Source organism: Trachemys scripta, chromosome 6 (assembly GCF_013100865.1).
Source record: "Trachemys scripta elegans isolate TJP31775 chromosome 6, CAS_Tse_1.0, whole genome shotgun sequence".
Taxonomy (NCBI): Eukaryota; Metazoa; Chordata; order Testudines; family Emydidae; genus Trachemys; species Trachemys scripta.
Window position 1 is genome coordinate 46,336,685 of NC_048303.1, and position 14,141 is coordinate 46,350,825.

At 39.7% G+C, this 14,141-nt stretch overlaps 1 protein-coding gene across 3 annotated transcripts in view; it reads left to right on the forward strand.

Moving 5' to 3' along the window:
• The window catches only part of MRPS27 (mitochondrial ribosomal protein S27), a 65,863-nt gene that overhangs the window by 37,250 nt on the left and 14,472 nt on the right, over nucleotides 1–14,141 (forward strand). For 2 of the 3 annotated variants that reach the window (XM_034773084.1, XM_034773086.1), the window contains 3 exons: nucleotides 10,603–10,717; nucleotides 11,327–11,405; nucleotides 12,114–12,229. In XM_034773084.1, the coding sequence (XP_034628975.1) occupies nucleotides 10,603–10,717; nucleotides 11,327–11,405; nucleotides 12,114–12,229 (310 nt within the window). Of the gene's footprint in view, nucleotides 1–7,637; nucleotides 7,703–10,602; nucleotides 10,718–11,326; nucleotides 11,406–12,113; nucleotides 12,230–14,141 lie in introns of those variants that run through there. The other variant, XM_034773085.1, reaches the window with a different exon arrangement.

A 14,141-nucleotide genomic window follows, 5' to 3' on the forward strand; every position in this document is an offset into this window, starting at 1 on the left:
TTGGTTGTAAATTAGACTTTATTATGGTTGTACTGGGACTAAGAAAGGCACTAGAGAATATCTTCTCATAGAGTCACTATAGCAACAGCTCACCCCATCATACTCCATGTTTTCCTGAGCCTGTCGTACTCTGCATCTTAACACTAGATTATTAGTTGCATTTGTATCCAAATCTGTTCATTTTCAACTGTAAAAGCCCAGATGTATTTTTAAGAAGCAGAATTCCTAGGAGCTGTGTCCTTAACTGTCAGTAAGATTTTTTTTATGTTAAGAAAAGGTTTTTTCCATTTAGTTTCTTAACTGCTGCACCTCAAAGGAGTTTCAGCTTTATTCATAGATTCATAGATTCATAGACTTTAAGGTCAGAAGGGACCATTATGATCATCTGGTCTGACCCCCTGCATGCTGCAGGCCGCAAGACCCTTCCCTGGACTCTACCGTTGAAGTCCCCAATCCTGTGTTTTAGTGACTTCAATCGGCTGAGACCCTCCTGCTAGTGATCCCTGCCCCATGCTGCGGAGGAAGGCGAAAAACCTCCAGAGGCTCAGCCAATCTACCCTGGAGGAAAATTCCTTCCCGACCCCAAATATGGCGATCAGTAATACCCCGAGCATATAGGCAAGAGTCTCTAGCCTGACCCTTGTTGGCCATTATGCTGTTCATGTACCATTGCTTGGTTTTCCTTGGCTACTATGTTTTATCATTAAACCATTCCCTCCATAAACTTATCCAACTTAATCTTAAAACCAGACAGGTCCGTCGCCCCCACCGTTTCCCTCGGAAGGCCGTTCCAATATTTCACCCCTCTGATGGTCAGAAACCTTCGTCTAATTTCTAGCCTAAACTTCCCCCCGGCCAGTTTGTATCCATTCGTTCTCGTGTCCACATTAGTACTAAACTGGAATAATTCCTCTCCCTCCCTTGTATTAACCCCTCTGATATATTTAAAGATAGCAATCATATCCCCCCTCAGCCTTCGCTTTGTCAGACTAAACAACCCAAGCTCCTCTAATCTCTTTTCATACGACAGGTTTTCCATTCCTCTGATCATCTTAGTCGCCCTTCTCTGCACCCGTTCCAGTTTGAGTTCATCTTTTTTAAACATTGGAGACCAGAACTGCACACAGTACTCCAAATGAGGTCTCACCAGCGCCTTATACAACGGAAGCAGGACCTCCCTATCCCTACTAGATATACCTCGCCTAATACATCCCAAGACCGCATTGGCTTTTTTCACCGCCACGTCACATTGTCGACTCATAGTCATCCTGCGGTCCACAAGGACCCCTAGGTCCTTCTCCTCTTCCGTTACTTCTAACCAATGCGTCCCCATCTTGTAACTAAAATTGTTATTATTCATCCCCAAGTGCATCACCTTACACTTTTTACTATTAAATTTCATCCTATTTCTGATACTCCAATTCACAAGCTCATTCAAGTCTCCCTGCAGAATATCCCTATCCTCCTCCGAGTTTGCAACTCCTCCCACCTTCGTATCATCCGCAAACTTTATCAGCCCACTCTTGCAATCGGTCCCGAGGTCAGTTATAAATAGATTAAATAAGATGGGTCCCAAAACCGAACCTTGAGGCACACCACTAGTAACCTCCCTCCAACCTGACAATTCACCCTTTAATACGACCCGCTGCATTCTCCCCATTAACCAATTCCTTATCCACCTCTGGATTTTCATATCGATCCCCATGTTTTTCATTTTAACCAATAATTCCTCATGGGGTACTGTATCAAACGCTTTACTGAAATCCAGGTATATTAGGTCCACCGCATTTCCCTTATCTAATAAGTCCGTTACTTTCTCAAAGAAGGAGATCAGATTCGTTTGGCACGATCTGCCCTTCGTAAAACCATGCTGTAATTTATCGCATTTGCCATTAACCTCAAGGTCCTCAACTAGTTTCTCTTTCAGAATCTTCTCCAACACCTTGCACACTACTGATGTTAAACTAACAGGCCTATAGTTACTCGGGTCACTTTTTTTCCCTTTCTTAAAAATAGGAACCACATTGGCTATTCTCCAGTCTAACGGGACCACCCCCGAGTTTACAGATTCATTAAATATAGTCGCTAATGGGCCTGCTATTTCCCGCGCCAATTCCTTCAATATTCTCTGATGAAGATCGTCCAGTCCACCCGACTTAGTCCCATTAAGGCGTTCTAGTTTTGTTTCTACCTCGGATGCGGTAATCCCCCATCCTGTATGCCCCTCTATAACGGTGCTAGTATCCCTAATACCTTCATTGGCCTCATTAAACACCGATGCAAAATATTCATTGAGATATTGCGCCATGCCTAGATTATCTTTAATCTCCTCTCCGGCTATAGTCTTCATACTTTATACCTAAAGTAGTTTAGGTTCTTCATACCTGTGACAAGAAATTCTGATTTCTTCTCTTCTCCTATCTGTATTCCATTAGGATTGAGAGAGAAGGATATGGATAATCAGATATTCTGTTCATCCTAAGGACAGGGACAATAGGGACCGTATTTTAAAATTTGGGTCTCTGTCTTTCATCAGGGGTTTATCCCTGAGCAACAAGGAGTGAAACTAATCTCTCTCTAACGCATCTTTCTATCATGAAGAGAATCTGAAAAAGTAAAATCCAAAAGATATTTGTTGATTAGTTTGTGTTTAAATTAAAAAAAAAAAAATTAAAACACTGCTAAAATAATTGGCTTACATTCTACAGGAAATAAGGCTAAATGCTATCTTCTGAGTTTATTAGTAGTACTGTATTTACATTTCCACAGTGCTTTTCTCCTGTAGGCTCCCAAAGTGCAATATAAACTGCACAGCAAACAGCTGGGAGACATAGCTTTAATTCAGTCACTTATCTGCGTTAAAGGCAATATGTCTTGTCTGTTCTAGACTTTTTAAGGCATGTTAGTTAGCACCTTTAAATCCTGGTCTAGACAAGGCCTGAGACTGAGGAACTGTTATTCTGGGAATAAAAAACACTCACAGTCCCTTAATCAAAATCATGTTGAGGAGGGCTTGAGGCATGCTGAGAACCTTATTTTGAAAACCAAACTTTTGTCGATACATCTTAAGACTGATCACTACTGTATTGTTTCATATTGTTTTGAAGAGATGTGGCCATTAGAAGATTCTGGAGGAACTGCAGTAACAGCCAGGGGAGTTTTCCATCGATTGAGAAAGTATCAAATCCTGAAGGGGGCACCTTATGTGTTCCCTCTCTTGGTTTTACAAGTTGGAGGACCTGTCTTGCTCGACTTCCATCAAGTTCACTGCCAGTGGATGGATGACTAAATTTGTAATATACTTTTCAGAGCCAAGAATTTCAGAGCCACGATGGTCCTTTGGGTTTTGTTGCAGATTCTAGAACTGCTGCTGTTACTATTTCTTTCCTAACGCTTCTTTTGTGTGTTTTTATGAAAACACAGTATTTCCTTTGTCTTTGTGTAGTGAGTCTCCATTAATACATTGTTATGAAATGAGTAGCAACTCTTATGATTTTTTGCAACTGCTCGACAATCCTGTTTTTCTCTCTAAACATAAGATTGTTCTTTTCTGTTTTGTTCAGAGAGCTGCATTGTATCTATCAAAAGAAAGAGGAGCATTTGAAATGACATAAGGCTAGAGATTGACAACATTGGGCATAAGTGCTTGTTGTATCAAAAATTCAGCTTGTCAGTCATTTGTAAGGCAATTCACATAAGTGACTGTCAAATATACTAAATGGGTCACTAATGGATAGACCAGATCTTGCCAGCTTGATTGCCCCTCAGTCACTGGTAGAAAGAGACCTTTTGAAGCTGTTCTTTCTATGCAGCAGAATAGTTTTGAGCAAAATGTTTGCCTTTTCAGGATTGTTGACTGGTAAATACCATTGCTTATACTGTTAAGAGATTGTTTTCCATGATCATATGAAATTCTCATGCAAACCCATGCACATCTAAACTCCTCCTAAATGACAGTATATGCAAGTGTGCTTCTCCCAACAAAAATCCACACCAAATGTGTCTAGTGCTTTTACCAAACATGATTATTACTGCACGTGGGGGTGAAAAACAAAAACCAACCAACCAACCATACCTTGGACAAGATAAAAATAAAAGGGCAGTGGAATGGGAAGGGTAGAGAAGGGAGCAGTAAGTGTGATTAAGTGGTGAAGGCTGGCCACAGGGTTTTGAGTTCTGGGTTCTATTCCCAGTTGAGCCACAGACTTGCTGGGTGACTTAACTATGCTTCTGTGCCTCAGTTTCCCATCTCTAAAAGACATTAATAATTTCCCCCTACCTGAAAGTCTTATTGTGAGACTAAATTCATCAGTGCTTGGAAAGCTCTTTGTTATGCTAAGAAGGAAGGTGCTACAGAAATTACAAAGTATTACTTGGGGAAGAAAAAAAAGCCAACCGTATAGATGCTATGGCAGTGGGTAGAATACAAATGCTTAGAATAGGTAAAGGATAACCAGTTTAAACTCCGTTAGAGAAAGTTGATAAAAAATTAAAACATAATGGTTGATAACCTAAACACATGACCATTTTCAGGGAGTGTGGTGAGGCTTTTCTATAGTGGCCTATTTGTAGGAGAGAGCAGATGTGCCTGGCAATTATTCTGCTCCCCACCACTTACAAATATTCTGCTCTCCCCCCACACCTCCACTGACTTGATCAATCTGTTTTTAAAAGCCTGTTCCTATTACTGCTCTTGCTAATTGATTTATTATACTTTGTAGCAAAGGTATTCTACCTTAATCCTATGTAATGTTTTTATTTTACTTCAAAAGTTTTAAAAAAAATGTTCCCTCTGCTCCTATCAGAAGTTAATGAGTCATTAGGTTAAGAAATGACTTGTGTATTTCTTGCATGAATGGTATGACTACGTACTGTACTGGATTTTAAACAGAGTATACACATACTCGTGCAGACAAACGCATACATGGATATAGCTGAAGAGAGAGAAAACTGACGCTTCCTTCACTCACTCATGTTTAAAAGGAAATTTCCAAACCACTAAGTTTTGCAGGGCAATTGTCTTGACATTGACACATGATCACTGCCTCTGGGACATTTCAAACGCCGAGGATTTCTCCCAGAATATACAGCTTGACATGACAAACAAAGGAGACATTTAGGTGACGTTTTTCTTAACATGTTCGTTTCCAAGCTAAGTCTGCCTGGAATCTATTGGATCATTATGCACTGTAGCTTGAAAAATGTGCCTTGGAAATAAAAAACATGGCATTGCCAAGGAGCTTTGCATCTCCATATGACTTGCATTTAGAAAGTGGAGTGGCTTTGGATTAATTCCAGAGAGGCAGCTTCTTTCTGGCAATTAGAGATGTTTCTTAGGAGTTGAGGCATTTTTCATCTTGTTAATTCCATTTCTATTTTGCTCCAAGACCTTTTAGAATCTGAAGTGGATGAGAAGAAGCCTGACTCTGTTCCTTTTCCTGATTAAAACAGATAAGCATCCAGATCCATCCCTCGCTCTGATTCTAGAGAGCTAAAAGACATCTTAAAAGTTAAATGGAAGAATTTAACATAAGACAGGATCCATGTTATGAAAGGGAGATAAACATACACCAAGCTGATAGGTTAACTATTATGAGGAAAGTTAAGATGAGTGAAAGATATGAGCATCAATTATGGGTAGAGATGGGAGGTATGATAGAAATCTTCCAAATATGTGAAGACTGTCATTGCCAGAGAGAAAGAAAAAATTATTTAGGATAGTTCAAAGTTATCTAGGTGTAACAAGATGACATTTAAAAAAGGGAAATTTCAGGTGAAATTCAGTAAAAATCTTCTACAAAATGCGATTACTACAAAAGCACCTAGAGGCCTCGGAGATCCCATTGTCTTATACACTGCACATACACTTCATAAGAGACAGTCCCCACTTTGATGAGCTTGCTGTCTAAATAGACAAGACCAAGGAAGTTGTTGTTCCCATTTTACAGATGGGAAACAGAGAGATTGCACACAGGAAGTAAGTCTCTAGCAGAGCTGGGAATTGAATCCACACCTGAGTGTCCAAATCCAGTGCCTTAACCACAAGGCCATCCTGAAATAATCTCCCAAGGGAAGCAGTGACAGAAGCCCCATCAACAACTGGACATTTTAAAGTAGAATTAAAAAATTAGAAATTTTATCTAGGGAACCATCTTGAATGGTTTGGAGGGCAGAGAGGACTAGACAGCTCAATTGATCTGTTCCATCTGCCGCTGCTCGGATTATGTGAACTGGTTTTGGAGCATGCAAGTTCTTTCTGGCGTCTGATCTTTTTTTAAAAAAACTGAAGAGAATTTGCTGCCTTCTTTGCCATTCTGTTGACAGCTTCAGGACTACTATAATTTCCGTGAAAAACTGTATATGAATGTGGTAATACATAATTTCACCACTTGGTGGCACCAAAACAAATTTGAAAAGGGCAATTCTTATTTTTAAAAAAGGAACCAACTCAGCTGGTTCTGCAGTGCTGGAAAGAATCAATTTACACCACACTTCCTACAGTTTTGAGCAGAAAAGCAGCCCTAATGCATTTTCAGCATCTGATAAATTGCTTCATTATTCACTGTCTTCTAATCTAAAACACTGAAATATTTCAGTATTACTATAAATAACAAAGTCCTGATGCAGGAAATCAGTAGTTTAGGACTATATTCTCAGTGTAATATGCAGGCTTTATCTGCATATCAGTGATAGTAGGGAGATTCTCAGCTGAAGTCATGTCAGTTGTGCTGAATATGTCCTGTACCTCATAGCTGCCAACTCCAAGATATATTAATAACTAGTTTCTGCAAGAATTAAGCAATAGTTTGAATCAGTCACCTTACTAAAGTAGGTTATTTGAGCATTTGTCCACACGGGGAGGAGGAGACATGCTACTTTTGGTAGTAGAATCATAGTATATTATTGCATTCTACATGTTTAGTTTCACAATGATCTCTCTAGTTCACTGACTCCTTGCTTAAAGATATTCCTGTCTGGTTTCTCTGTAGGGAGAGATGTTCTCAGTTCAGTGGCCATGAGAATCGCCATATTGATTTCTCCGCCATTAACACTAAACTATTCCAACACTGAGCTACACTAATACTGGTATAGATTCTTCTCCTTGTCTTTTCTGAGTGTGTCATAAGAATCTGATATTTCTTGAAGTTTTATTAGACCTGCAAGGAATGAATCTGTTTAGCTGACATCTGGATGATAACCTCCTTGTCTTTCCACTGAACATATAGGAATTGCTAGAGGCTTCTTTAAATTCAGTATGTATCCTCTGGTTTGCCGTAACCTGCTTTCTGTAGTTTATCCACCGCCTATCTTTTTGTCTGTCCCTGCACATATTGCATTCCCTAATTATATCCTGTTGTGTGTTTCAGAGAGGAGGGGGATGTTGATACTTGTCCAAATGACCAGTATTTTTCCCTCTTCCATTTCAGATAAAAGCATCTGCTACAACATTTGGATATTTCATCTGGGTTAGTTATAAAAATTGAATGGTCTATCGGCTTCGGTCCCCGACTAATACAGTAACCTACCCAAGCACAGTAGGAGTCAGAAATGATGAAAAGACAGATCTGATATATTTTCCTTTCATAACTGATTCCCTCATCCCCCTGCCAGGAAAAATGTGCTGGTGCAAAGGGGTCTATACTTGCACACACATGCATGGCGCAGGCACACACACGTGTAGTCTTGCTGATGTGGAGACAAAGTGAGTAAATTTGGCACTGCTCCCTGCCTCCCCTTCCCATGCACAACTGTTTAGTAATTATTTATTTCTTAGATAGTAAGCTCTTTGGGGCAGGGACAATCTTTGTTCTGTGTTTGTACTGGGTTAAACACAAGGGGGTCCTGGTCCATGACCGGAGCTCCGATGTGCTACAGTAATACAAATAATAATTATTTGTACACTGGTGGTGCCCACAGCCTACTGGGTGCTGTTCACCCACAAAGGAAAACCAATCCCAGCTCACAATTACCAGTGTTTTAGTCATCTTTATTGTATACCCTCCAAGGACTTTGATGGTCAACTCATTTTCAGAAACTTTAACTAATGAGATTAATTTCAGGCTGACTCCAGTTTTCAGACAACATACCATTTCCTGCTAAAGCCCTTTACCGTTCACTTGCAATTTAACTTTTGAATCAAGAAAAATGTCAGCATTACAATATGCTGTAGTGCTTCTAGCATACAGGGAGAAATAATGGAGGCATCGCGGTGTCTGGTATCTTTTAGAAGAGAAACACAGCTCTGCTTAAAGATGAATGTTCAGATCCATTATTAGTCTTCAATTTTTTTAATGTTCCCTTCGATCCTTTACTACCACCCGATTGGAAAAAGATATTAAAGACCAGATAGATGTCAGTGGGATATTTTTAGTGTATCTGAAAGTATTACTGTCATGTCTTTGTAGTGCAGGACTGTAGTTTTTCACTTAGGAAAGGGTGTTAGCTGTTAAATGAAGCAACTTTGAATGATGCTGGCAGTGGATGTCAAGCTTTCATTCTGACCTCTTTTTTTAAATGACTGGTGAAATAGTCTTTAGCAATTACATAATTGTTTCATTGAGATATGATTAAGTCTGCATGTCTGTAATTGATGCTTTTTGTAAGCATTAGTGAAGCAGGACTTTCATTAAAACAAATATAGGATCTTACTGGTAGTCAGAGCTGGGGGGAAAAGAGGGAGAAGAGTAGAAAGCAAGTAGATCAACAGAATGCATGTTATATCTATTTAAAAAGTGTGCTCTCATGCGCCACGTAAATAACTTTATACTTAGACCTTATTCAGTTGTTTACGTCTCAAAACCACTGCTTTTGGCAGTCCAGTCTCCAGCAACTCTGCAGATTCTATAGACTTGAACATTTTCTCCCTGTTTACAAGCTTGGTGATCTGTATAGCCTTTAGCCTTAGGATACCATTCATAGGAATTCACGGGGAGGGTGGAGGAAGAGGGTTGGTGGCTACAATAATCTGATAAATGTTCCGGAAAGCATGCTCATTCAGATGGAAGAGCCAATCCTGCAACTAAATGGTGATATAGCATGGCTCCAGGCTGCTAGCAGCTGCACATTAGTACAACTCAGCCATCGCAGTTTTCTGCAGGAACTGTAGCTTTTGTACTTTAGGCATAAAACCTTTTCTTGATGCACAGTTAAAACATTAAAGGGTTCAGGTATCTCTTGACACTTAGATATGAAATTCAGCCCGAGAACAAGACGGACCCTGCCATACAGGGCTTTTAGTTTATTTTACAGACTACAACTACTGCAAGACTCTGCAGGTTTTGGTTATTAATTTTCTGAACAAATTGTGAGACATATTTGGGTGAATAAGGATGAACCTGCCAGCATTTAATCTTGCAACTTTGGGTCTGCACCATCCCCCAACCTCAGCTGTTCATCATGGGCTGATGCCCTTTGTGAAAATGACCAGCAGCAGCAGGAAGCTGGCTCTGAGGTTTATGAAGACCAATTAGAGCTACTATATAAGCTGGAGCATGAGTTCTAGGTTTTTCATTCTCTGGTGCAAAATATTATTTTCAGATACTCTTTTTTTTGTGGGGAGGGAGATGGGGAAGAATTGGCTTTCATTGGAAAATACGTTTAGTTCTAAAACCTCAGGATTTAAGGTTGTCTCAACACTTTCATTATAAATCCTGCTTTCCTCTATCTCCCCTTACTGATAGAGGCACAGAGATTTGTTCTGGGTTGCAACTTGGCTTGTGAGGTTTTCTCCCCAGAGGAAATTCATTTGAAGTTATGATTGTAACAAAAAGCAAATACAGGAAGAATTAATTAACTTGTTTAAATTTAATGTTTGTTTTTATTCAGTGGGCACTTCTATGGGTCCGAGACTAATCAGACTGACATTGGTGTAAATCAGTGTAATGCTACTGAAAACAATTGAGGTACTCAGGGGTATGTGAGGTGGGATATGTGAATCAGGCCCAGGCACCTCAAAAATATTTTCCGACTGGAAATAAGACACATTTTTAATGGTAAGACTAATTAACCATTGGAACAACTTACTAAGGGTTGTGGTGGATTCTCCCCCACTGACCATTTTTAAAACAAGTTTGGATGTTTTTCTAAAAGATCTACTCTAGGAATTATTTGGGGGAAGTCCTGTGTGTTATACAAGAACTCAAACTAGATGAACTAATTTTAAAATTAAGTAATCCTTTTCAGTTTCTTTCTGTTCCCTTCATAACATGATAAAGTTAGATTCCTCTAGGTCCTAGGAGAATGGAAGGACTGGCTAGATCCTTTCTTTGATGAGCATAGACAATGCTTTCTAATACTACAAAATCATGGGGGAGACAGGTCCCATAGTATCTGACACTTCAAAACTCAGGTAGGCCAGATAAATTTATAAAAGATTTGCATATATTTACTATTCTAATATTAATAAGTTGAGCCTAAGGCATCAAAGTATAGGCAGAGCTTTCATACTGCTGCAGCTACAAAAAGATACACCTTTTTTTGTGGGGTCAGGTGATGGTGGTGTTCTTAAATACTGCTGATTGTTTTAAATTATGCCCCTTGCACCTGTGAGACTTCTGGGAAGAAATTAATTGTAACTTAAGACTCTCCTGTTTTGTCCTTTAGGTTTCGGCATAGTCCAAACTGCTGGTACCTGAGAGACTGGACCATCCACAGCTGGATCAGACAGTGCTTCAAATATGGTGCACAGGACAAAGCCTTGTACACATTAAAAAACAAGGTCAGGTTTTTAAGAGAAAAGGCAAGATTTTATTTGATCAGCATTAGACAAGTGTAGCTTATTCTGAATTCCTGTCATAAACAATGTCTCTCCATAGACTGCAGTCCAGGATTACATACTTTTGTTGGATTTAAAAATATAGATGGAACGGAGCTTGAAATAAAGCTCTTCCCAGCTTTTTTTTTTTTTTCTTTCTTTCCCCCACTTGTTGTCTTTTCTCCTGACCCCCCCGCATGCACAGTGGTAGTGTCCAAAAAGTGCTGGCCATTATACAGACATTTGGGAAGACAGTTCCTACCCAGTCCTGAAGAAATCTAAAGAGGATAGAAAACCACCAATGGGTGGAGGAAAAGACATGTCATAGAAGCCTAGTTATCAGGGTTATAAGCACATGGGCTCTGATTCCGTACACTTACACACATGCTTTAACGTTACGCAGGTGCATAAGTGTTTGCAGACTTGGGCCATGGATGTTAGTTCTTTGTTGTTTAAATTTAAACAAATAAACACCACATTATACAAGATGCCTCTAGCACTTATTAAAATCACAATTCAAAACATGGAACACTCATGATATTTTTCAGTGTTTTTTTTCTCTCTCCTTTTTAGGTACAATATGGAATTTTCCCAGATAACTTTACCTTCAATATATTGTTGGATTATTTTATAAAGAATGAAAATTATGAAGGTAAGAAACCAAATATCAGTTATGTCATCAATTTTATGTTTTTCATAACAATGGTACATTGGATTTTTAAAAGTCATAGTGAATTAAATCCAAAATAGTTTTTCTTAAAGCCCTTTTTTTCCCCTCTGGAGTTTAACACATCTTTTCCCCTGCCCCCAATCGACTTTTCCACATGATTACATTTGGTTCCTCTGTTTCCTTTGGTGTCTTTGCATAACACTTAGGAGTCATCAGCTTTCTACCATCTTTAACTCCTCTTCAATCTAAATTACCTTGTCCGATGTTTTTGAAGTCAAGCATATTGTATATTATGTGGTGGGGTGAGGATAGGGAGTGTTAATTAGATATCTGAGACAGAATACTCATTTAATAGCAGATTTATTGCAAACAGCTTAATCACGAAGTCACAGTTTGCTGGTAGGTATGTGCAGGTTCTCCACCTCCCAAAGACATAGTAGTTGTCTACACCAGGGGTTAAGTTGTATTACTACGTGCCTCAGGGCGATGTAGTTATACCAACATAAGATTGTAGTGTATTCCAGGGCTCAGAGTAGCCTGAATGGTATATAGTAGTTCTCTAGTACTAGGCATAAGGAGGCTCGTTTTTTCTCTTATCTCATTATGACTCTGATTCTGCATCCATTGAAGTCACTCTGAGTTTTGCCAGTGTTTTCAACCTGTAAATTGTTATTTTATTTTCCTCCCTAGATGCTGTGTCAGTAGTTACTGAGATCATGCTGCAGGAAAGTTTTGATGAATTCTCAACACAACTTCTCTCCCTCCATGTCTTATACCAATACCTGGCAACCAAATCAGAATTTACAGTAAGTTCGCTGCACATTAAAACTATCTACAGTGCCTCTGGTTCAAAGGGTTACTGCATCCCCAGGGGGTCACTAAGCTAGGTAAAGCCCATCCAAGTTAACTTAGAAAATGAAGTGATCTAGTGCCAATGTTTCAGCTGATTTTAACAGCATAGAAAAAGCAAAATCTGTGTCCCTTTTAGTTATCTCTGTCTCTCAAAAAGAGGCTGGGTATTTCTAGATGTTTAGGAGATTAAATGAAGATGAACGAGAGTTTATGGTGCAGATTAGGCATCGTTTATTCTTATCTGCAGGATTGACTAGTACTGGGCTCCAATCCGTTTGAAAAGTTTTATAAGTGCAAATAAAGAAAAGCTATAAAAAGATACATTTACTATTTATTAACTAAACAATGCAGTCTGGGAAGCACCGCAGAAAAAGAATGTAAGTGTTACTCACAGTTAGGGATGTTATTCAGTGGCAATGATGGCAGTAAGGTCTAATGCTGTGAAGTTTTTTCACTAGGATTTCTGCCACCTATTGGGTTTTGGAAATATTGGATTCAATATACAATACTCAGATTTTTTTAATTAGGTTAGTCTCTTATCACTGAGGCTGCGAGTTTGTCACGGCGGTCCCGGATTCCGTGACCTCCGTGACTTCTGCAGCGGCTGGTGCGCCTGGCTCAGGGGCAGCTCAGGCAGCCCCTGTGCCAGTTGCACCAACCACTTTTTGGGCAGTCTCGGGCCACTGCGCCTCCCCCACACCCTCCCAGCAACAGATTTTGGGTATGGGAGGGGGCAGGGGGTTGGGACATGGGACGGGGTGAGGCAGGCTCTGGGCGGTGCTTACCTGGGGGTCTCTCCGGAAGCGGCAACATCCCCCTCGCTCAGCTCCTGGGCGGAGCACTTCTTCTATAAGAAGAGTGCTTAAAGACACCATTTTTGTTACTTGAAACATATTCAGTAACATATTAAAACAAACCACAGATGTCATAAGGTTTTCATCAATTGGTTAGTCATTTCATATGTTTTTCATTGATGATAACTGTTTGTTTAATTGCCATATTCTCCTTTCCTCCCTCTCGTCCATAAAAGTCAGTCATTTGAGTTGTCTTTCCTAATTGCATGATCATGAATCTAGGGGAACAAAAATCCTATCCTCTATTTGGGTATATGCAAATCACCTACATACATCGCTTGCACTGTTACCATGACCACAAATCCTAGTCAACATGACAGAATCCATTGTGTGTTTGATATGCATATTCAGACACCATCAGGTGATAGAATATTCACACCCAAATGCCATGTCTTGAAAATGTGCTCCTAGATGACTTGTTAATACAGGATGCTGAATCCCTCTGCTATTGAAAGCCCATGTATTTCAGGAGTCTCTTGGCTCAATTTTTTCCCCTTCATGAGGATATTAATTTGTTTAATATTTTTTCAAGGGTTGGGGGGGGGGACACACACCAAGATACTGGAGTGCAATGCAATAAAACAGAGTTATTGAAGAGTTTAGGGCCCCTTCAATTCACTGTCTTTTACTTTCATTCTCTTTTGTGTTTATAGAAATAATAAAAATGTAGGGTTGGAAGGGACCTAGAGAGGTCATTTAGTCCAACCCCTCGTGCATGGAGGCAGGACCAAGTATGCCTAGACTGTCCCTGACAGGTGTTTGTCTAACCTGTACTTAAAAACCTTCAGTGATGGTTCTACGGCCTCCCTTGGAAGCTTATTTCAAAACTGACCCGTCCTTATTGTTAGAAAGATTTTCCTAATATCTAACTTAAAACTCCTTTGCAGCAGATTAAGCCAATTACTTCTTGACTTACCATCAGTGAACATGAAGAACAGTCAATCACTGTCCTTTTTAGAACAGCCTTTAACATATTTGAAGACGGTTATCAGGTCCTGTTCCTGCCCCTTCA